At 42.4% G+C, this 24,796-nt stretch overlaps 1 protein-coding gene across 2 annotated transcripts in view; it reads left to right on the top strand.

Moving 5' to 3' along the window:
- The window catches only part of EML6 (EMAP like 6), a 523,485-nt gene that overhangs the window by 360,034 nt on the left and 138,655 nt on the right, over positions 1-24,796 (top strand). The window contains exon 30 of one of the 2 annotated variants that reach the window (XM_033938329.1): positions 2,226-2,244. The exons of the other annotated variant lie outside the window; for it this stretch is intronic. Within the exon in view, the coding sequence (XP_033794220.1) occupies positions 2,226-2,244 (19 nt within the window). The remainder of the gene's footprint in view (positions 1-2,225; positions 2,245-24,796) is intronic. 2 annotated transcript variants of the gene reach the window in all.

Raw genomic sequence — 24,796 nt, 5'->3', positions numbered from 1 at the left:
AATCTTTCATCTCTTTAGTACGTTCATGTAATTTCCCTTTAATTTGTTGAAAGTTTGGGCTTATGGTCTCCACCAAACCGGCCATAAGATCCCATAAAGATTCCAGGGTTACCTCTGAAGGTTTCTGCAAAGAAATTAAAGGTTGAGTAGTGAAACAGTGCTCACCGGACTGCTGCAGAACTTGTCGTTGTCCCAGCTGGCTCAATCCACCCTCCGATGTTGGAATTGCCCCAGAATCTACAAAAGGGCTCATAATTACTTCCAAACTCTCCTGTCATATTTTTTTAGCTTCAAAATAAGTCTAATTGCTGTGTTTTGGATTAGTTGTAGTTTGCAGGTTAGTATTGTATTGATGCCTAGAGAGAGTTGCAGTAATGAAGCTGCGACAAAATTATCATTTGTACAAGTATAGTGAAGTGTTGTTTGTGGAAGTAGGCTCTTATGAGTCTCAGCTGTCTCATGGAAAAGAAAGTTTTCTTCCAGAAATTTGAGATTTGTGGTTCAAGGGATAGTGTGGAGTCTAGTATAACACCCAGTACTTTGGAGGATTCTTCTATGTCTATTTTAGCTGCGAATGGCAGGACAATGCTATTTGGAGCTGTTTGTAGGGGGGTATGGAACCAGAGGATTTTGGTTGTGGTTGCGTTCAGTTTGAGTTTGTTGATTTTGGCCCATTACTGTATCTTGTCAAGGTTATCTGTGATTTTTTTTTGACACAACTAGTTAATTGTCTATAATAGGAATAAAGCACCCTTCATTACCTGCTGACTTCTAACACGGCCCAAGACTATCTCTTCCACACTCCCTAAATCCTGGTTCTTTTGCACAGTTTTGCTAAGAGCTGTGCAATGACCTCTTCACTATTAGAAAGTGTCTTATTATGCCACAAAAGCACCGTATCAGGGCCTTAAACTCCAGTTCATCCCTCCGTTTGATCCAATTTGGTAGAACCTGTATTGGGTACAGGATCTTCGGTAGCAACATCATTTTCAGTAAAGCTACCCTGCCAAGTAGTGACAGAGGAAGGGCCATCCAGGATGCGCAAACATTTTTTAGTTGGTTGAGGACCTGTATAATTTTCTGTTTATACATTTCAGAAGCAGATGGATGAAGATAAATCCCCAAGTATTTATGGGATTATTAAGTCAAAGGCCTGATAGGCAAGTCCCCATGCAAGGGTTCATAACCCACACCCAGTAAAGGCAAAAAATCAGACTTATTACAATTCACCTTAAGTCCTGAAATGGTGCCAAAGAGCTGTACCCAATGCAGGAACTGGAGAAGTTGAATATCTGCGTGGCGCACATACAGAAGCATATCGTCAGCAAACATGCTTAATCACAGCTCCTGGGATGCTACCTGAATACCTTCCAACCCTGGATCTTGTCTAATACATGCTGCCAAGACAAATAACAGAGGTGAAAGGGGGCACCCCTGCCTCATTTCCCTTTGCAAAGCAAAAGGTGGAGTCAATTTACCATTAATGATAAGTTGGGCCTGCAGTTCAAAGTACAAAGCCCTCACCCACTCCATAAATCTACCCTTTATGCCAAATCTCTCCAGAGTCCAAAAGAGATAGGACCAGAGAACACTGTCAAAGGCCTTTTCAATATCTAAACTGGCTAGAACTGCCCCATCACCTTTTCCTTTGGACTCCTGCACTGCCATGAGGTCCTTACCCAAATTCATAGATGCATACCTTCAGGGCACAAATCCTATCTGATCTTCCCCTATCAACTCAGGCAGATAGCTGTTCAAGCACTTAGGGGGTCTTTTACTAAAGCGCGCTAGCCGATTTAGCGCACGCTAAATGCTAACATGCCCATTATATTCTATGGACACGTTAGCATTTAGCACGCGCTAAATCGGCTAGCGCACCTTAGTAAAAGACCCCCTTAGCCAATATTGCTACCATCAGCTTGACATCCTGATTTAAAGGGAGATGGTTCTATAAGACCCTGGTGTCTCAACATATTTACCCGGCTTGGGAAGAAGTATTATATGAACAATGTTTGACCTTCCCTGATTTCCCCCTCCGAAGCATCCGTAAACATGTGTTGTAAGGGTTTTAAGACCATATTACTCAAGATTTTAATGAATTCTAGCCTCATTCCATCAGGACCTGGGGATTTAGTAAGTGACAGGCATCTAATAGCAAGTCTGATCTCCTCTGTCCCTATAGGTTTTTTAAGATTCTCCAGTTGCACTTGGGTCAGTGCAGGGAGGCATAGTTCTTGGAAAAAGGTATCCCTTTTTTCCACCTCAACTTGTCCTGGGCTATATGAAATGGTGTAGAATTTTACAAATTGTTCTGCAATTTTCTCTAGATCAGTGTGGCAGGTGCCCTGATTATCCCAAATACTCCTTATGAGTTGTTGCTTATAGAAAGATATAATATGGCCCCGAAGAACCACCTTTGCAGCTTCCCAGTATATGGTTGGAGACACATCGGCCAGAGAGTTATTCTGCAAATGTTCCTGGAATTTGGCTCAAAGAAAGACATACACCATTATGTGGATGAGAATAGAAGGTGTAGTCCTGCTCATCAGGATGCAAGATCCTCCAGGCATCCACCACCCCCAATTGATGCATGAGAAAATTCACCCCCTTAGACTCATAATGGGCATCCCTTGATCTGGGTGGTTTGCAATCCAGCATGGGGTTGGCAACAAAGTTAAAATCCTCCCTAGAAGGATTTATGTGTTGATACACATTAAGAGCATATACGTTAATCACTGGCAAAGCCCATAGCTCCCCTGCCACTACTACATATCTACCATTTTTGTCTGTAATGACCTTGTGGACATGTAAATGTATTTGTTTGTGAACATAAGAATAGCCTTACTGGGTCAGACCAATGGTCCATCAAGCCCAGTAACCCATTCTCACAGTGGCCAACCCAGATCACTGGTACCTGGACAAAACCCAAGGTGTAGCAATATTCCATGCTACCAATACAGGGCAAGCAGTGGCTTCCTCCATTTCTTTCTCAATAACAGACTATGGACTTTTCCTCCAGGAACTTGTCCAAACCTTTCTTAAAACCAGCTACGCTATCTGCTCTTACCACATCCTCTGGCAATGCGTTCCAGAGCTTATCTATCCTCTGAGTGAAGAAATATTTCCTCCTATTGATTTTAAAAGTGTTTCCCTGTAACTTCATTGCGTGTCCCCTAGTCTTTGTAATTTTTGACGGAGTGAAAAATCAATCCACTTGTACCCATTCTACTCCACTCAGGATTTTATAGACTTCAATCATATCTCTCCTCAGCCGTCTCTTTTCCAAGCTGAAGAGCCCTAACCTTTTTAGTCTTTCCTCATACGAGAGGAGTTCCATCCCCTTGTGAACAAGGATAGCCACTCCTCTGTACCTCCCATTGAAGGAGAAGCACCACAAATCTCCCACCCAACTATTTCAGCTTGGCATGTTCAGTCATAGAAAGATGTGTTTTCTGTAAATATCAAGTGAAAAAAACTTAGATTGGTGTTATAAAAATGAATCCTAAGATAATTAATGTATGTAGAACACCACAAGTGCTAATAATGTATATTTATATATAAATGGAGGCAAAAAGACCTCAAAGAACCCAGGCGTCTAATTAATAGTAAGACTCCTATGTCATGCACATCCGGGAGGGGGGAGGATGGGGGGTCTGTTAGATTAATGAAGTTAGATATATTGGGGGTTCATTATAGAAATGTTATGTGATTGCATTGTGATGGTTTAGGAGGGAGGGGGGACTAATTCTGAAATGGATATAAATGGAATATTAAGTATATTATTGATGTACTAGTCTTTAAGCCCGTTACATTAACGGGTGCTAGAAAGCAGCCCCCTTTCCCTCTCCCCCTCCAGTTCCTCCCTGTCTCTCCGTAGCCCCCCTTCTGTCTTCCCCCCCTAAGCAAAATGATCTGCCTCCCAGCACACCCCTCCCCCCGAAGCAGCTCCCTTTCCCTCTACCCCTCCAATTCCTCCCTGACAGTGTCTCCGTGGTCCTCCTTCTGTCTCCCCTCCCAAGCAAAGCTGTCTGCCTCCCAGCACACCCCTCCCCCTCAAAGCAGACCCCTTTCCCTCTACCCCTCCAATTCCTCCCTGTCTCTCCGTGGCCCCCCATTTTTTCTCCCCCCCAAGCAAAGCTATCTACCTCCCAGCACACCCCTCCCCCAAAGCAGACCCCTTTCCCTCTGGCCCTCCAGTTCCTCCCTGACTGTGTCTCCTTGGCCCCCCCTTCTGTCTCTCCCCCCAAGCAAAGCTGTCTGCCTCCAAGCACACCCCTCCCCCAAAGCAGGCCCCTTTCCCTCTCCTGCTCCAGTTCCTCCCTGTCTCTCTGTGGTCCCCCTTCTGTCTCCCCCCCAAGCAAAGCTGTCTGCCTCCAAGCACAGCCCTTCCCCAAAGCAGGCCCCTTTCCCTCTCCAGTTCCTCTCTCCGTGGCCCCCCTTCTGTCTCCCCCCCCCAAGCAAAGCTGTGTGCCTCCAAGCACACCCTTACCCCAAAGCAGGCCCCTTTCCCTCTTCCTCTTCCTTCTTCCCAGTTCCTCCCTGTCTCTTCGTGGCCCACGCGATTTTCTCTTCTCGCGGTCTGGCACCCCCTTCCCTTCCCGCGGTCGACAAACCTCTTGCCTCCAGCAGCCGCCGCAGCACTGTAAACACGCTGCTTCGTGGCCTCTACTGCCCCGATTTGCTCTTCCGTGTCCCTGATGACGTCATCAGAGAAACGGAAGAGCAAATGAAGGCAGTAGAGGCCGCGAAGCAGCGTGTTTACAGTGCTGCGGCGGCTGCTGGAGACAAGAGTTTTGTCGACCGCGGGAAGGGAAGGAAAGGGGGTGGCGGCGGCGGCAAAGGACTAAAGTAGCCGGCCAGACCGCGAGAAGGGTGGGCTGAGAGGAACCCGGGACCATGGCAGAGGCTCGTTGCACAGTGTAAATACAGTTGCTCAGTGTGAGGCTTCCTTCGCTCTTCCGGGTCTGCATTCCGACTCTTCAACGCGCCAGCCTGAGCCGGCATAGGCGGTTGAGGGGGGAAGGTTGTGGTCGGAGTTGCTAGGCTGCAGCGGATGTGTGAGTTGCGAGTGTGGGGCCTGCAGCAGCGCGAGGTGGAGACGGAGAGCAGGCTGTGTTGACGTTGTAGGCGCGCATGTGCACTCGTATTTTCGCGACGGGACCAGGGAACACGTTTTTTTAGTGCACATGCGCGGCCTATCATTTTATTATATTAGATAAAATGTGGTATTTATTGTTACCCTTACTATAAGTTTTGAAAATAATAAAGAATTGGGGAAAAAAAGACTCCTATTGAGGGTTTGGGGTACTATCATAGGTCAAAAACCTCCATTTATGTTCATTTATTTGAAAATAATTTTTTTATTCATTATTTAAATTAATTTTTTCTTCAATTTTAAATATATAAACTTCATTGAATGACTGCTTCCTTCCATACTCAAAAAAGTATAGAAGACCTAGCAACCAGCATTAAGATCGATCCATTAGCAAAACTGTGTATGGCATATCTATTTCAACTACAAGCAAGCACTTATCTTTTGCTCCCGATGAAGGCCAAAATCTGTTTCACACTAGTAGGCTTCTTCAGGGAAAGTGCAAGAAAACATCAATTGCCAATACCAGCTAATGGATAGTTGCTCGATCTCCTAAAAATGAAAGGACAAAATTTTTTTTTTTTTTTGTAATACATCATAGCAATTTAAATGGAGATCGAGGATACTAAATCTCACTGTTTGAATGTTAAAGAATAGAAAGATCACAGAGAACACAAACTTACTTGTTGCACGGTCGCCACTGGCTTACTCTCTCAATTGTTACAAAATGGCGCCAGTGTTTAAAAAGAACGCCAACTAATTGTCTAGCCAATCCAATTCTGGATGGCTATTGATGTCATAAATATATATTTTTTCTTTGGTTTAAATTAACTATTAATCAAACTAAATTACTGCCAATAAAACTGATCCTAAATATTTATTGATTAGGAAACCATTAAAACAACCGTGTAGCAGGGAAACATCGGTAAAAAAATTTATGTGAAAAATTAATATAGAAAAGACAAAACGTCATTATTGGACATACTGATATGCTGTATCTGGATAACAAGGTACAGTGACTGAAGGGTACCTAAGTGGAACATTACTGGCATGATGTTCAAAGTTTTTAGATACTGTGAATCATAAAAAAGCACTCCACTCAGTCTGATTGTTTAAACCAGTAGGTTTGAGCGATTTTAATTTAAAAATCCACTGTTGCTCACATTGTAAGAGCTTAGCGCGATCACCTCCTCTTAGTTGTTTCTTGATCATATCTATAACCAAGCACTGTAGATGTTCAAACTTATGATGAAATTCAGAGCAGTGAGATACTAATGGTGCTTCAGTTTTGGATCTCTTTAAGTTTGACCGGTGATCATTGAGTTGGATCTTAAGACTTCTGATAGTTTTGTTGGAATGGCAATCTTGTTACTGATGAACTCAAAATCTCTTTGAGATTCCTACCCCGTGAATATGCATTTCCAAGTTTTGTATGCTTAAATGTGTCGTGTGTCTGCATAATGTTCCAGTTCTTTTTGACTATACGTGTTATTCTGGGACTTGCATTAGTGTATTTTGAAATGAATGTCAAAATGCTGTCATCTGGTTCTGGTCTTGATTGAATTGTTAATAAAAGATCCCAGCAGCATGTGGCCTGTTAAAGACAATAAGTGTTGCTGCAGAATTATGACAGAAGCCGGTAGCGGAGGCAGGTACACTTCTGCAGGAGCCTTGAAAGAACTGTTTCTGTCTCTGTGAAATTTCTGTAAACCCCATTCCTGTGGCAGCTCTCTGTTTCAAACCTTTGCTTGCTACATTAGCCATGACCCCAGACCCTTCACTCTGCCATTTCCCAACCCTTTACTGCAACTTCCTGTTTGTGCATGTACACAAAAATGGTAGAGGAAAGGCTCTGGGAGGAAGGGGTGTGGGGTGAGAGAGATGGTGGACTCACAAGGAGGTAAGGGATGTTGCACTCACAAAAGAAACAGAACTGCAAGCTAGATTAAAGAAATCAATATAATAAAAATAAAACACAGTCACAGCAGGGCTGGGGATTCACTGAATCCCCTGAAGGCCCTGTCGAGATGCCACTGGGAAGGACAAAATCTTGTGTGGTACACAAGGCTCTTAAAAACACCAGTGTGCTAAGACTGGTTGGGAAGCACAGCTCTATGGGGACAATTCTGTGACTGGGTATCTCCATTTAAGTTTCCCAAGCTTGCATTAAAAGCATATTTAATAATGCTAGCATTACCCAGGATCAGAATGCCTAATATTTATTTGCCTGCAGTTACACTAGATATAGACCTGGTACATGTGGGTACCTAAATGCAGCAATATTCTGTAAGTTACCTTTGTAACTGGGAGCCCTGCCTTTTTCCCATCCATGCTCCACCCATGTGTATGCTCCTTTTTCATTTATGTGCTTTGTATGTTATGCATGCCGTTATTGAATAGTGCTTAAGCGATTTACTGGCACTTCTGCAGATAAGTGTACACTTACATACCTAAATGCTAGCACGCTAGACATTTATGTGCACAAGGGGCATGTATATGCAAGCAGCTAGAATATAGAATTGCTCGTCATATGACTTGCATTAAAACATGTTAGAATGACATTGTTTAATTGTAATGGTAGCTTTTATCAGTGGTTGAACTTGGCTATGCCTAGAATATAAACAGAAGTTGCTAATCAAAAGAGAGCTCAATGGCCAATCAGAACTGGGTTTGTATTTCCATTTGAAGAGCTGACTAATGCTGTGCATTTCTAGCAGTCTTCCTGTTGCTGGTAGATTTAGTGATGTAACAAGGAAAGTTTGTGCCAAGGGCGGAGGCATCTGACATCACTGTGCTATCACTCCTCCCCATGTGCTTTTCCCCACTATCCCAGCATTGCTGCACCCCACCCATACCTCTTCAAATCTTCACTGGCGGTGAGCAGATTCTCCCATCCACTGCTCTTGCCAGCTGAGCCTTCCCTCTGATGTCACTTCCTGGTCCTGTGAACAGCTGGTAGGAGAGCCTGCTCGCTGCCAGTAAAGATTTGAAGAGGTAGCACTCCATTTCAGAGACTCCCGTCTATCACCAGGGGAGGGAGTGGAGGAGAGGTGCCGGCACCTGGGACTCCTGCACCTTCCCCTATTATGCCACTAAGTGGACTTGCTGGAACAATAAGCCTAGCTCTGGAGGAGGGTACAGAGTCTGCATGTGCACAGACAGTTAGGAGAACAGAACATGGAAATAGTACCAAATGCTCAGAAAATGCTCATTTTTTGGTGAGGAAGGACCTGTGGAATCTAAATACAATATATGGAATACTTAAAATCCCAAACTGGTTGATCCATGGCTTTTAAGCCACAACACCAGCTTCCTTCTGATGTGGAGTCATTCTTGTGATTTGTGCCTTGACATTTCTGCAGTTTATACCATAAGACTGACCCCCAAGATGTGCGTTCAGAAGCAAAGATTGGCTTAGGGAGCCACCATACCTTGAGCTAGCCCTTTCTTTTAAGCAAGATGATTTAGGCTTACTAGTTCTGGCAACTTTCTTGGAATAGATGAGGTTGATGATTAGCATGATATAATAGTGTAAAACTGGAATATGCCTTATGTGTTTTGCTAAACATTGACTAAGTTATCAGATTTATGTTATCAATATTTCTCAATATAGCATTATTTAGTACTGCAAAAGTTATTCTACGTGCTTTTTCATGCCTATTTAAATCTTTATCATATGTATATTGCATGCCTCTACTTTTCTGTTTTTGTGTTAAGAAAATGTTTTTCATAACATTTACAGAATGGGTGCTGGCAAGAATTTCATATGTAAACCCTTCTGCTTTCAGACACAGGAACAACCAATATAAAAGCACATCACAGAATGTACTTGAACAAAACCAGACTCAGGATTTTTATTATAAGTCATGTAAAGACCCTCCTTATTCAGTACTTTATCTGAGCACTTTGTCATTGTTCATGAGAAACATTCCTTTTGTATTAAAATTCCATAAATGGGAATCCACAAAAATGTTTATCCATGAAGAAATTAGAAATTACAGTACATACAAGTTATTGTAGTTCTCTTAAGGTAGTATTTATCATGGATACACACACTATTTCTGCATCCTCCTTTGCCCTCTTAAAACGATACGCTATTTTTTTTTTATTATTTCTTTTTTCATTTTATAACTTACATCAAGTGTACATTTCGACCAGGGCGTGCCTGCCGGCTTGTCGGGCAAGACCCATCTGGCTGTAAGAACAGGTTAGTTTGGTGGGGTGGAGGTTTGGGGGTTGTTAGCGCCGGGGGGGGGGAGGGTGCGTCTTCGGGCAGGAGGGATTGGAGCACCCTCCTGCCAGCGATTGATATTGTCGGGGGGGAGGGTGCGTCTTCGGGCAGGAGGGATTGGGCACCCTCCTGCCAGCGATCGATATTGTCGGGGGGGGAGGGTGCGTCTTGGGGCAGGAGGGATTGGGCACCCTTCCTGCCAGCGATCGGACAGGCCGCGGCCCGCTATACTTATCGCGGCAGAGAGATCCCTTGCCGCGATAAGTATAGCGGCCGCGTCTACTTACAATGTAGACCTGCATTTTGCTGGCCTACATTTTAAGCTTCTCCTCTACTAGGGAGACGCGTAGGGCCGCCTAGGTTCGCCTAAGGCCCGCCTAAGGCCCTTAGGCTAGCTTAGGCATCTTGCGGGTCTCCCTAGGCGCCCGGAGGCACCTTCAGGCCTGCCTGGGGAGCATTTTTTTTTTTTAAACGTGCATCCCGATTGGCTGATTAGACAGCTGTAGGACGCCTACAGCTGCCTAAAATCGAGACGCACTTTGGAGAATCAGGGCCTAAGAGTTCTTGGTTACAAATCGGTTGAACAGGTTTGTTTCAACTAGTTTTTTAAAGTTAAGATAGGATGAGGCATACTTAATGATGTTACCCAGCCAACCGTTCTGTTGGCCTGCCTGGAAGGCAAGAGTTCTGCCCAGATAATTCTTGAATTGGCAGGCCTTTAATGTTGGGTGGCTAAACATGTGTACCCTGCGAGTAGGCCTGGTGGAACAGTCCAAGTTGAAGTGGGAAACCAGATAAATGGGGGCCAAACCTTGAATGGATTTGAAACATAGGCAAATTTGAACGGTACTCTTGCTTCCAGGGGCAGCCAGTGAAGTTTTTGGTAGTAAGGGGTTATAGGTTCCCATTTTTTTATACCAAAAATCAGTCAAACTGCTGAATTTTGTATGATTCGGAGTCTTTGGATGATTTTCTTGAAGGATCCTAGATAAATGATGTTGCAATAGTCAAACAGGCTTAGAATGGAAGATTGCACCAGTAAGCGGAATGATGCTGCATCAAAGTACTTTCTGATGGTTCTTAGTTTCCACAATGTCGAGAAGCCTTTTCTAACCAGTAGCTCAGTGTGAGCATCTAGAGTGAGGTAGCGGTCCAGCATCACTCCCAGAATTTTTATGGTGTCAGTAATAGGAAAGATCTGGCCGTTCAAGGAAATTGAGGTATCTTTTATTTTGTCATTCGGACTCGCCAGGAAGAATTTGTTTTTTTCTGAGTTGAGTTTGAGTTTGAATTCGGTCATCCAAGATTCGATTTGCTTTAAAGTTGATGCCAGATGGTTCTTGGTCTCAGAAGTCAGACTTCTTAGGGAAGAACTATGGTGATGTCGTCAGCATAGATATAGAATTTGACTTTTAAGCTTTGCAGCAGATTTCCCAAAGAGGCTAGGTAAATGTTAAACAAAGTGGGGGATAGGGGGGAGCTCCGCGGGACTCCACATGGGTTTACCCAGCTGGTGGATTATTATCGCTATAGACTCGGTACAAACGTGTATTCAAGAAACCTCGAAACCATTTTAACACATTACCCGAGAGACAGTCAATTAGGATGGTATGATCGACTAAGTCGAAGGTGCTACTCAAGTCTAGCTGCAGGATTAGTGCGCTTGCACCCTGGCTGAATAAGTTCAGGAGGGAATCTAGCAATGAGGCAGTAACAGTTTCCTTTCTGAACCCGGATCGAAAACCTGATTGGTTGTCATGTAATATGTTGTGTTTGTCCAGGTACGTTACTAAGTTCTGGTTTACCAAACCTTCCATCAGCTTTACAAATAAGGGAATGCTCGCAATGGGTCTGTAATTCGATGTCAGCTTGATAGATTCTTTGGGGTTTTTTTACAATTAGTGTGATTAAGATCTGACCTGACTCCTCGGGGAAGGTGCCTGACAGTAAAAGAGAAGAGAGCCAATCTTGTAACCTGGCTTTGAAGGTGACTGGGGCAGCTTTCATGATGTTTGGAGGGCAACGGTCTAATCTGCAGTAGGAATCAACGTATTTCGAGTAGAATTTGCAGAATTGTTGCCAGGTGGGGATAGAAAATTTGTTCCAGGACATGTCTACTCGGGGTTCGACTGTGTGTTGAGCCTCTGGGTAGTTCAGGTGGTTGTGTGTAGTGACTGGTAGGTTGGATCTTAGGACGTTGATTTTGTTGTTGAAGAAGACAGCCAGAGCATCGGCCGATGGTGGGGAGTCTATGGTGGGGCAGGAGAAGGACTGTATGTCATAGAGATTTGTTAATTAATTTAAAGAGGTTTCTAATATTGGTGTTGGAAGAGTCAATTTTTTTTTTTGCACATAAAAATTAGTGCATTTTGTAGTTATTAGTTTTTTGTATTCTTTTAGTTTGAGTCTCCAGTTTGCACTCTCTTTGCTATCTCCTGATTTCAGCCATTGTCTTTCAAGTTTACGCAGCTCTTGTTTCACTGATCCTAGCTCGGCATCAAACCAGCCATCCAGGTTTTTGTTTCTTGTTTTTTCTTAATTTGATGGGGGCCATTGTGTTTAGTATCTGCGTGCTCGTATTGGTCCAGGAGTCTACTGAGAGGGAATCGGAGTTTGCGGTGGAAGTAATATCATAGTGTGACCAGAATTCCACTGGATTCACCAAGCCTCTGGTGGCTATCGTTTTCCTATTCCTTTTTGCCTCCTTGGGTTTGGTTGGGGAGTGTCTGGCTTGCCAGCTAAGTTGGAGGTTGCATAATTGGTGTTCCCACCATAAAGAAACCCTGGTTGTTATAGCATGGTTCAAGATAACCAGCAAACCTATCTCTGTTTTCAAAACCTGATTGAAAGCTTCAACCAAAACTAACAAATAACAAGAGATCGTATCCCATAAGCCCTAGAAAGATGTGTAAAGTCTGATTTGCCTGAATTATGACCCTTCCAGGGATTTAGAAATCCTACCATATTACAGAGGCAGGGGACACCCTTTGTTCATATTTTCCTCACTCCCTCCATAGGAGCTTACTTATCTAAAATAGGGTCCACAGCTGAATTAGTCTCCTGCCAATATTACTAGTATCTGCTGTTTTTAGCCACCCTTTGGGTCACATCTTATAAAATGCATATTTATAGCCATTTGAGGCTACAACTGAAAATAGTCATTCAAGCATCCTTTTTGCCTTAGATATTGAATAAACTTAAAACCCATTCTTGTTTTACGTATTTCAGAATGGTCTTACAGAGACTAGGTCTATTTGACTCATTACACGTGTATCCCTCCATGATCGTTCATTGTGTACCCCTTGATTGTCATGCCCCTTGTTCAACAGCTATGTCCCTCCTATGTGTTGAAGATAGGTTCTCCCACAATTTATTGAAACTTTGTATGTTCTCGTGTAACTATCCTGAGCTTTCTAGGAAAATGGGATATAAATAGAAATAAATAAATAAATTTGATTACTGCAGAGCACGCTGTATCTTAGTCAAATCCACCTGAAAGCTTGCAACTTGAAGAGAATGTGGCTGAGCAACCGTTAACTGGTACCCTACATTTCTGTCATCTTTCTTCAATTCTTAAGGCTCTACATTCATTACCCATTTACTATCCATGTTAAAATGTAAAATCTTGTTCTTGATTCTGAAAGTACTCCAGTCAGATGTACCTCAATATCTCTCCTTTATGTTGAAGATGTACAAACACTCCAGAATGTTCAGTTCAGAAGGTACTCTGAGGCTGTCTATTCCATTCTTGTCTACGGTGCATTTTTGAGGAAACCAGGTGTTGTACTTTTTTTTAGCTGGAACATTCAAGTGGAATAAACTGCCCATCAGCCTTAGGTCACTAGTGATACCAAGGTACAGTATTTTAAAACACAGCTAAAAGTGTTCCTCTTTGTGCAAGCATATTACTACTTGTGTTTCAGTTTTTTAGTCTTTCTGATTAATTGTTTTTTAAGTTCTCCTATATCTGGATGAAGTGTAATATATCTGAAATACCGAGTCCCACTTCAATTTGGTATGTTCTATATCATTAAGATGAGTTTCTGCAAGCACACAATTGATATCTTGCCTATGCAACATTTGTAGAATTTTTGCTCTCTTGATAAGTAAGCTCAACAACCCTGTCACATTCCAGAATGAAATATGTAACATATAGAGATATAAACTGATAGAGATATAAACTGAATGAAATATGTAACATATAGAGATATCCTTTTTTCCCTCCAAAAAGGGTGAAAAAATGTTGACTTGAATATAAACCGAAGTTAGAAATTTGGGTTATCATGGTGAGCCAGTCCATAAAGACTGTTCACCCTCCCTCCCCATCAGCTATCTCGTAAGTCCATAAACATAACACAAATATCTATCATGCATATATCCAAAACTAACATTTTCACAGCAAGGCCCCCTACAAAGGAAAATGCAACTACAAGCAACTTAAATAAATGTAGACAAAAATCAAGCTTAAACCTCAAGTAGCCATATGCAGTTCAACACCAGAGAAAGAGAAACAACATGCTACACTTTGGAATCTAAAAAGAAAGCAGTGCACATTTACAGTAAAACTGCATTTTCTGTTCTACCTTTGTTGTCTGGCCATTTTATTAATTTATCCTAGTTTCTGCTTTCTTCTGGCAGCTAGCACAGAATGAATTGGCACTGAATATTCAATCTCTCCTTGAAGACTTCTTTCGTGAGGCCTTCAGTCCCCTCTTTGCTAATTTCTCTGTCACTTCTTCCCCTTTTACCTACTTTCCTTTTTTCACCTTTAGTTTTAGAATGTTGTACACCGCATAGTTGCCATGGATGGACATTTTGCGGCATATCAAGCACTGGGAATAAATTTTAAAAAAAAAAGAAAATATATATCTGGGGATAACTGTTCACAGCAGTCAGCATTTAAAAAAAAGCACTAACTGACTCCAGCCATTTTATCGTTCTGGACTGATCACAATAAATAAAAACACGTGGAGGGGCATAATCAAAAGAAACATCTAAGTCTGATTCAGACGTATGGTGCTAGATGCCCAAAGTCGGCAGTGGAAAAATGTCCATTCTTGAAAAATACGTCTAGAATATATATTTTTTCAAAAATCGTCTACCTGGACATCCAGGCCACTGATCATCCAGACCACCAGTATATCTTTATACCATATTTTTGACCAAAAATTCATCTTACGTCCCAAACGCCTAGAACAAGACCATTTGGATGTGGAAGGGAAAAGCATTGTGATGGACTGGCCACCCAGACATGGCAACAGCACAGTGGGGCACCTTACAGGGCACTGCTGTGAAATTCACAAAAACAGTGTCACATAAACATCTCACTAGAACTCTTTTATAGGATATGGTAAGCCCCCGCAAAAACAAAAAACACCCCCCCCCAAAACCCACTATACCCACCTGTCTGTAGCCCCAATAGCCCTTATGGCTGTAGGTGACACTTATATGGCAGTAGAGTAGGATTTGGAGGGTGTTTTGGTGGGCGCATAAATTCCACAATAAATGTAGTGGTTAGAGTGTCTTATGGGCTTGGATCTTCCTCTCTATGGTTCACTAGCCCACCTACCAGGCTATTTGTATGCAGCTCTACTAGGCTTTCTATAGCAGGTGCTGATGTTCTGGAGACAGGTATGTTTGTTTTCAATCTGATACTAGTATTTAAGCCCATTACATTAACGGGTGCTAGAATAGATGTGTGTGTCTGTCTTTCTTTCTCTCTGCTTGGCCGCTTTCTGTCTCTCTCTTTCCTCGGCTGTACACCACTACCCCTTCCCTGTTCCCCCTGTCCAGCAGTAGGCCTTCTCCCTTCCCCCCCCTGTCTAGCAGCACCTCTTCCCTGTTCCCCCTGTCCAGCAATAGGCCTTCTTCCTTGCTTTTACTTCCCCCCTGTCTAACAGCACCTCTTCCCTGCTCCCCCTGTCCAGCAGTATGCCTCCCTTCCTGTTATCTCCCCCCGTGTCCAGTAGCACCTCTTCCCTGCTCCCCTGTCCACCAGCACCCCTTACCTGCTCCCCCTGTCCAGCATTTGGTTTCCTGGTCGTTTGTGTCTGCCCTCTTCTTCAAAAAAAGCCTACTGAGGATCGCAGCCGGCTGTAGCGAACCTCGCAGGCGCTATGCACCTTGGTTGCACGTTCCCTCTGACGCGATCCGGTGGGCAGACAGAAAAGCCGCATGCGCACTCCTGCCTTCCATGGACATATGGATCACAGATCATGCAGGTAGGAGTGCGCATGCGCACTTAGCGTTTTATTATTATAGATTAGTGGCAGTGTGAGGGGGTCAGGGATCACCGGGGGATTGTGTGTGGGTCTTTACATTGTCTCTACAGTAGTTATCTGGTCACTTTGGAAACCTTTTTGACACTTATACCTGCTTTTACATCATCTAACTCACAACGTATAAGTTTCGTATAGGATGTCTAGTAAAACATTTGATTATCCCTGCAGGATGACTAAGTCTAGGTCATCCCATATCCCACCCAAATACCGCCCTAACCACTTCTCCTGATATGCCCCTTTCAGCTCTGGGCACACAGCAGCATTTAGAGGCCTAAAAGGTCCCTGGATACGTCCAGAAAGTTGGTTTGATTATCGGCACTTGGACGACCTGTCTTTTATTTATTTGAATGCATAGATAATGAGCTGCTGCAATGCAAAGCAGTGCGTTAATTATGAAATTTGAGAATATACAGGTATACAAAAAAGGCTTTGTAAGCCCAATTTAGCAAAATTGCTCCAGAAGCTAATAGCTAATTCTGTGGCTTATCACATTGGTCCCAGAGCAGGACTAATGTGATAAGCATAGGGTATACCCAACCTTATTACATACTGAAATAAAGAAGAAGCTAAAGTCTACTGAGGTGCAGATAGATGTGCAAAGAAGGTCAAAAAGGTATTATGACAACCACAAATCACTTTGTTTGAGCAAATCATAGATGGAACCTGATGTGGTTGTATCAGAAGTATGAACAAATCCTTTGATGTTATCCAAACTGTTTCACCAAAGATTGTAACAATTCTACAAGGTGCATTAAGTTGGTACAGTACATTAACAAGCAAAAATACGAGGGATCTTCAAAATGTTTCTGCACTTTTATTTATTTAAACATTATTTATGAAATATCTCAAAAGCAAATTACAACACTACCTGCAAGGTGGGCCGGCTTGCTTGACTGACTAGTCACATGACATTCTATGATACACCCTCTTACTGCTTTCTCCTGTCCTATCCATTTCCCATGAAAATATGAAAGTGTGGAAACTTTTGAAGAACCCACATAATATCTCATCTCACAAGGCTTGTGTCAATGATTTGTTTATACCTCTGATGCAGGCTGTTTGCTGAAACATGACCATGTTAAATTTTCTTGATGATTTGCTCCAATAAAGTGTTTTGTGATTGCCATACTGCCTTCTTGACCTTCCTTGTGCATCCTGGCATTCCTATTTTGCACCTATAATTGCATACCTATATAATAGTTCCACAGTAGATTCTAGGTTAATTCCAAAAGGAGTAGAAAATTGGAGCTTGTGGGGTGATGGTCACAAAATGTGTTACATTAAACAGCATTGGAAAATGGTAAGTTATAGAACTTCTCTGACACCACATTGCAATGAATCATGTGATACTCTCCCTTCCTAACCTCACACTATCCACCAAAATAAATTTGTATCCATGACAAATACCATACTATTTTTGGAGAACTACATTCACAGATCAATATTTTAAAAATGTTCTAATAAGTTAAAAAGTTTTATATTAATAATTGAAAAACATCTGTTCATTATTGGTTATTTAATCTCTGTGGCAAAACATTTGATGAAGAGGACCTGGACACTTAGAGCTCAATATTCAACTGGATTTAACTAGTCAGAAATGACTCATGTCTGTTTAAATTGTTTGTTTGGAGATAATCAGACATTTTCAAGGGCACTTAATAATAATAATCATAATAACTTTATTCTTCTATACCGCCATAGTCGTGAGACTTCTAGGCGGTTTACATTGAAGAGAGCTGGTCAGTCAGCGAGTTACAATATGCAGAGATAAGAGAAATACAGTATGCAGAAACTTAAAAAGGCAGCAAAATACAATATACAGATACATAACAGATGTTAGAAATATCAGACTTATAGACAACTGATTAGCACCACTGAAAATACCGGTTATCGCCAAATGCAAAACAAACTATTTTGAGGGCATTCTGGGGGAGGAGTCAGCACTTGGCCAGTTAAGTGCTGTTCCAGCGCAAAAGGAGCATGAGGCTTGACTCGCCTCTACCCATGAATTTTTGCAGAAGGAATCATCTATAGCTTTTCAGCTTCGCCTCCTTGTGTCAGTGGGCAGTCCCCATCTCCTCAGTTTTTCCTTCTGAAAGCGACTTGAGAAAGTGTCTTTTCTTCTGCTCTGCAATTGAATTATTTTTGTTGGGTTTTAATCCAAAGTGCAAGGCTTCCTGGTCCCCCAGCAGTTCCCAATCCTGGAACAAAATACAGCCTCTATTTATTCATTCAGTTTTTTAGCCCATCCTCCCAAAAGAGCCCAGAACAGGTTACAAGTTTACATACATAATATAAGTTCTTGCACAGTCCCTCTGGAGGCTGAACTCATGGGTTCTTGTATGTCTGATAGCTTCTCCTGCAGGGCTACTAAAACTTGATCCCTCCCCTTTGGGCTAACTAACTTGTAATCTTCTAGCAAGTTTTTCCAGAGGAATTTCTCTTTGTGGTTTCTCATTTTATGTCATGTTCTTTCAGCTTTCCTCACGTCTCTTTTTTTTCAACCTCAGGTTTTCAGTGAACCAAGGGGATGATTTCTGATGTGTTGTTGATTTGGTTGTCTTTGCCTTTGCTGATTTTTATAACATGTTTGTACTCCTCTATGCCATGCTGAGGCTGCTGCTTCTAGGGAATTTCTAATAGGTTCAGAATCTTTTGTCAATTTGGAGATGCCAAGAGAAAAGGACTTGAGGTTGACTGAATCAGGATTGAGAATTATTTTAACTTGGGGTTCCGGCAGGAGGAATTGGGCATTCCTCCTATTGCTGGTGCTTCCGGGTTGGGTAGGGTGGCAGGAGGGAGGAGGAGGTCAGGGGTTCCCTGCCACTGCGGTTGCTGCTGAGCTGATCGTGGCAGGGAGATTCACTTGCTGTGATCAGCTCAGTGGCAACACAATTCTCTAACCGGAACCTGTAACATAGAATCGCCCGTGTGCGATTCTCTAAAGCCGCTTAAGTGGCTGCTGAGACCAGGCATCCTACACCGAATCAGGCCCTTTATGCTTACTTCTGTTTGTATTCTTGAACAGTATTGGAGCAATCAGTTTCTATTGAACCAGCACAGGAATATCTTGTTTTACACTGATTCACTTTTGTCAGAGCAGTGATGGAATAAGATTAAGAAATAAAAGAAATCTTTACTATTTTGTTTGCTTCAGCAATCAGTTGATTTTTTTTTTTTTTTTACAATATATTATTAAATTTTTCAAATACAAAAATGTACAATTTAAACATTTCAATGAAACAGTACTATAATAGATTAAGCTGCATATTCACAAAACATAATAGAGTCAGTTAAGGTTATCATTAGAATCCTTACAATACTCCTCTAAAAGGGCCCACGTTTAAGTAAAACTAGAAATATTATTTTGCTTGAATGCTATTATTTCTTCATATTTTCTAAGAGATGATTCCACCATTCAAGAAAGTTAAGCCTAGAATTATCTTTCCAATTACACAATCATAGAATCAAATATATTTTTGAATGATGATGGTAACAAGATATCTGGGTTTGATGAACGCAGTAAGATAGATTTATAAGACAAAGGTAATATTATCATTCATATGCATTATGGCTTGAATTCTGGACCAAATTCCCAAATTCATCATACTATTTGCATGTTAGGACATGAATAAAGAAGGTGCAAGAGAGTCCCAGGTTGCTGAATTTTTTTTTTTTTTAAATGGTAGTATTGCTAATTTAAATACTGTCTCTTAAATACCATAAATTTATAGCTTAAATATATCTCAGGTAACTTCAAAGTGCAACACATCAAAAAAGGAGCAGTGTTTATCATTAACAGAAGGAAGCACAGTATACCTAATATTCTAAAAATGCACATTATTACCTACCATACTTTCCAGTTTTGATTAGTATATAAGATTTAAAATGGCCTTTTAAAGAATTGTTACTAAATCTTTAGTTTTCTAGATTAACTTACTTTGATTTAAGTTTACATGTTGCATGCCCAATTGTCCATCTAACTCAGTAGGATGGAGTTGGTCCAGAAGAAGGCTACTAAAATGGTGCGTGGTCTTCATCATAAGGCATATGGTGACAGACTTAAAGATCTCAATCTGTATACTTTGGAGGAAAGGCAGGAAAGGGAAGATATGATAGAGAGATTTAAATACATGGCATAAATGCACATGAGTCAAGTCTCTTTCATTTGAAAGGAAGCTCTGGAATGAGAGGGCATAGGATGAAGTTAAGAGGTAATAGGCTCAGGAGTAATCTAAGGAAATACTTTTTTTACAGAAAGGGTGGTAGATGCGTAGAACAATCTCCTGGAAGAGGTAAGATGTCTGAATTTAAGAAAGCCTGGGATAGGCACGTGAGATCTCTGGGAGAGAAAGAGATAATGGTTACTGCAGATGGGCAGACTAGATAGGCCATTTGGCCTTTATCTGCCATCATGTTTCTATGTTGCTAGTACCTGGCAAAAACCCAAATAGTAGTAACATTCCACCTAGGTGCTGTTCTTTAAGGGTTTGTGTAAGTAGCATAGCATGCAAATGCAGGGGGTATTCATATAAGTAGAGCATGGAAGGACAATGGGTAGGGCTCTCTCTTACATGTACAACTTACTGAATACTGTATGTACTGTACTTTGTTTAGACTGCTCTTGCCACATTGGATTCCCTTTGTTGCTGGAATGGGATATTTCAGCATAGCCAGTTAAGCTCAGATGTTTCAGCACTGCCATTTCATCTCGGGCAGTGTAGTGTGGCTGGCTCATTGTAGGATGTTTCATCTGAGAACTTTCAGCATTGTGAGATGTTTCATTGCAGCAAGGAAGACTGTTGCCTTTAAAATCATGTATAATAACCCATTTTGGTAACCTCAACTTTCCGAGTGAGACCTTTCTCCATTTTGCCCAGGAAGGAGGCTTGTTTCTTGTGTGTATGAAAAAAATTTCTCTCCGCTTTTTCATGCAGGGGATGGAGGGTGTCACCCCCACCCCCCCCCCCATGACTTTTCTGCTACATTTGCAGCAGAGAGATACAGGCCTGGAGAAATGATTGCGGCATCGTACAGCCCACCATTCTGTAAAGGCCACAATTAAATGGTCGTGGTAAACTAGGTACACTGAACTGGCCACACTGAACTGTCCGAAATGAAACAGCCATACTTTACTGGCCAATCAGGGACTGCCTTAGATCCTCACTAAGGAAGTCCCTGATTGGCTGAGGCGCCTCAGGCCCCTCCCAAGAGAGGAGCCCGAGGCGCCTGAGCACCAGGGAGGGGCCCAAGGCCTCAGACACGTCGCAGGAGGCATTGGAGCAGGAGGGATTGAGCACCCCTCCTGCTCCGTTAAAGGTATGGGGAAGGTGGGGAGGGGGCATCCGGCGAGTGGCAGGAGGGAGTTGGCATTCCTTCTGCTGTTTGTTTTTGGGTTGGTGGGTGGGACCGATGGCAGGAGGGAGTGGGAACCCTCCTGCCATAATGTTAAAGGGCGGCAGCTGCGGGGCACATTTTTGGGAGGTTCGGGGCACTTGTTGGGAGGGTGAGTTTAATTTTTTTTTAAATCGGGCTGATATTTTGCGTATGTAAAACACGCAAAATATCTGCCCGATTAAAAAAAAATGTAAAAGCCAGCAGAAGCCCTAACAGCCGTGATCGGAGTGCTGTTGCTCCTGTCACTACTGTCAGAGCTCTAGTGATCCGTGCAGTTGGCTGTGGGCGTGCCAACGATCGTCTCCATTTGCATGCAGGCCTTTAGTGAATTCATCAGCCTGCATGCAAACGGACATGGATCGGAGGTTAGTGAATCTAGTCCTATTACACAGGGGTATCAAAGTCCCTCCTTGAGGGCCCAATCCAGTCGGGTTTTCAGGATTTCCCCATTGAATATGCATGAGATCTATTTGCATGCACTGCTTTCGTTGTGTGCTAATAAATCTCATGCATATTCAATGGAGAAATCCTGAAAACCTGATTGGATTGTGGTCCTCGAGGAGGGACTTTGACACCCCTGCCTATAACATCAAGTGGGAACTATCTTAAATGCAGGGAGGAGAGTGCCACTATCTCATATGTTCTGAAAATGTGTGTAAAGATTCAACAATACTGAGAATGAGAGATTATCTATGTACTTAAAAGGGACTATAGCTGAGGCATTGCTCTAAACCAGTGTTCTTCAACCTTTTGACACCTATGGACCAGCGGAAATAAAATAATTATTTTGTGGACCAGCACCAGTCCACAGACCAGCAGTTGAAGAACACTGGGCTAAGTCGTGGGCCAGACCCCGCCCATCTCCACCCCAGACCCCACCCCATAATAGTACTAATTGTAACACCATTTTTTCCATTCATTTTTCATATATTGTGGCTGGGCCAAGCTCCAGGTAAACCCCGGCTCGGACCGCAGGTAAGATTTTCAGTGAGCCTTTTATATGGCTGCTGGAAGGAAAACCCGGACACTGGATTTCTCTCAAACAAAACTTCACCGGGTTTACTATAAGGCAAAAGAAAAATTCCAAAACAGACAATTGTTTCTCACAGGCATCAATTATACAGTTCCTCCCTTTAGTTCCAATGCATGCTATCTGTAATTTAGTTCATGGACGTGGACAGTCCTTGTCAGCGAAAAGATAAACCAAAAATCAAAACAGGCTTTCCAGTCTCACAAATGCCCTCAATTCTCCCTCCTTAGGGCAGCTGGCTTCTACTAGCACCAGTTCTTGCCAGCACTGGCTGAGCACTGTAGGTGCCCGTCCTTCTTCCATACACTTTTCCCACAGAGAGAAAAAAAAACATTTTCTCTGCCACTGTTTTCCTTTCTAGCACTTGGCCCCTGATAAGGACTTTCACAGCCCTGCTTTGCAGGCTGTGTGGAGCAAGCCTCCCTTTTCACTCAGTTCTTCAGACCCTCCCAAATGCTATCACAGTCCTAGAGCTTCTGTTACCTAGGGACTTACTTGCCAATACGGCTTTTAAGCCTGGTTCAAATGGACAGACTCTGCTGCCTTCTGCTTCTATGACATTAATTAAGCACAGGCTTCTCTGTGCAGTCCTTACTTTGCAAGGAGGAATGATTCAGTTTATAACTCATGAATCAGGTCTACATCCATTCATCTGGCCCACTTAACTCTGCTTCAGCTTCACTGCACCACCTCCACCCTGTGTCACTGGGGCTATAGTCATTTTCTGTCTCTATAAATTCCCCTGCTTCACTCCCCACCTCCCATCCCCCTCTGTGGGTGTTTGGGAAAGTTTCCTGGCCAGGTTCTTCTCCATCTGAAAGAACCTCTAGCCCTACCCCCTCAGGCTCCCCTGGGAATTCACTGTACCTAGCCAGCTGCTGGATTCTTCTCCCTAGGGCAATCATACGTTCCTGGTGGTTTGCAGAGAGCGTTGGGCTGCTTTCAGTGTGCTCTGTTCTGCTTCTCCTGTTAGAATCAGTTGAGGATAATTTATCCATTTGCAGTCCTCCTGCTTGAGGCTTAAGTGACTGCAGAGCTTGATGGCTAACTCCACCCCTTTCTGGGTTGATCCTATGTTTCTCCATAGCTCTGGGAAAGGAATAATAGGGGATAGACTGTGTTTTCTCTGCCCTTCCTGACTGTGACATCACCTACCTTTTCTCTTTTCTTTCCTTCTGTCCTAAACTAGGGCTTTTAGCAGGATATACAAGTTTTATTTTAGGGATTGCAGGTTTGAGGGCTGTACATTGGACTGGGTTAGCTGTCTTCTTAACCATGACAGGAGCTTCCCTGTCACAATATATACACACACAATATAATTTTATTAACAACACAATGGTTAACCACAAAATTAAACTACACAAAGCACACTGAATGCTTTTCAACATTCATTCCTACAAGAAAACAGATAACGTCATGCAAATACAGGACCAAAAACTAAAAGTACTAATATATACAAACAAACCCTAAGATGCAAGACTCTGCATGCAGTACAAACCCAGAGAAAAAGAAACAAATTAATTTCTTCCTGAACAGTGTAAAATACAGACAGCAGATGTAAATTCTCAAAATTGACAATTCAATCACTAAATTCAAAAAAAAAATCATTCCCCCTACCTTTGTTGTCTCCGTCCCTCCATGTTGTGCTTTACCTTCTGGCCTGCTCCTGCCTCGCCGTTTTATGCCGTCCCCATTATTATCTTTGGGCTGGCTCCCTCTTCCTCATTACTGCATTCCATGCCTCATCTGGAAGCCTTCTCTCTGATGTCAGAGAGAAGGGTTCCGGTGTAGGAGCCACTGCCCACGGCTTTGTACAACACGGCAGTGAGAAAGAGGGACTGTGGACTGGCGGCTGAAGAACACTGCTCTAAACAATCCTAGTAGTTCTGTTTGATGCATTTGAGTCTTTACATACTTTTATCAGATGGGGAGGAATAACTGCCTTGTAAGCCTTGTCTGTTGGCACATAAGGATATTTTGTTATCTATTTATTTATAGCCCGCTTATACCTCTTATACTATATGAGTTAATGATTATGGAAAAGCATTCAGCTGGAAGATGGTAGACTTTCCCCCAAAAATTGAGATCCTATGTGGGAAGCATTACTGCCAAGAATGAGGAGTTTTCTTTTGATTAAGGGGTCTTTGAAGAGATGATTAGTAAAACTAGATGTAAGCCACTGCTAGGGGTGTGTGTGGGGGGAAGAGAGATGCAGAGCAAAACTATTACTCATATTCTGAGGTCAGTGCAACTACTGCCCCCATGCTATAATAAAGGATATAATGATGAAAATGACAATGTATAAAGAACGCTGATTTATGGATCTCTGTTGTGTAAACAATGATACCTAATCTAGAACATACAGTTGTTAACTTTGTGTATTTTGTGTTAAAAAATCAATAAAGATATATCTATAATACACTATGATTACTGGATTTGAAGCCTGTCACCCTGCAAGCTACATTGTTTTGTATCATTTGCAATTTATGAGTATATTTAGTAATCCTAAATATAGAGTGTTCTATTGCTCAATACTTGGCATATCGGGGATTGAACTACTGTTTTCAGATCAGTTTTTCTGAATAGAGAGAGAATAACACAATAGAAGAGTTATATTTGGGCTAATCTTGTGTCTCAGTGGTAGTACTAGGTGCTGCCATGTGTCGTACCTGATTTTAGTTCTCTGGATCAGCTGGAGCTATAGAAAAGACAGCATACATAATCTCTTCTTTGCTTAATGGTTTCATCTATATATTCTCTTTTCT

The sequence above is a fragment of the Geotrypetes seraphini genome, chromosome 3 (genome assembly GCF_902459505.1).
Source record: "Geotrypetes seraphini chromosome 3, aGeoSer1.1, whole genome shotgun sequence".
Taxonomy (NCBI): Eukaryota; Metazoa; Chordata; class Amphibia; order Gymnophiona; family Dermophiidae; genus Geotrypetes; species Geotrypetes seraphini.
The sequence above is the reverse complement of the archived record's forward strand: the minus strand, read 5'-3'. Positions and strand labels throughout refer to the sequence as shown.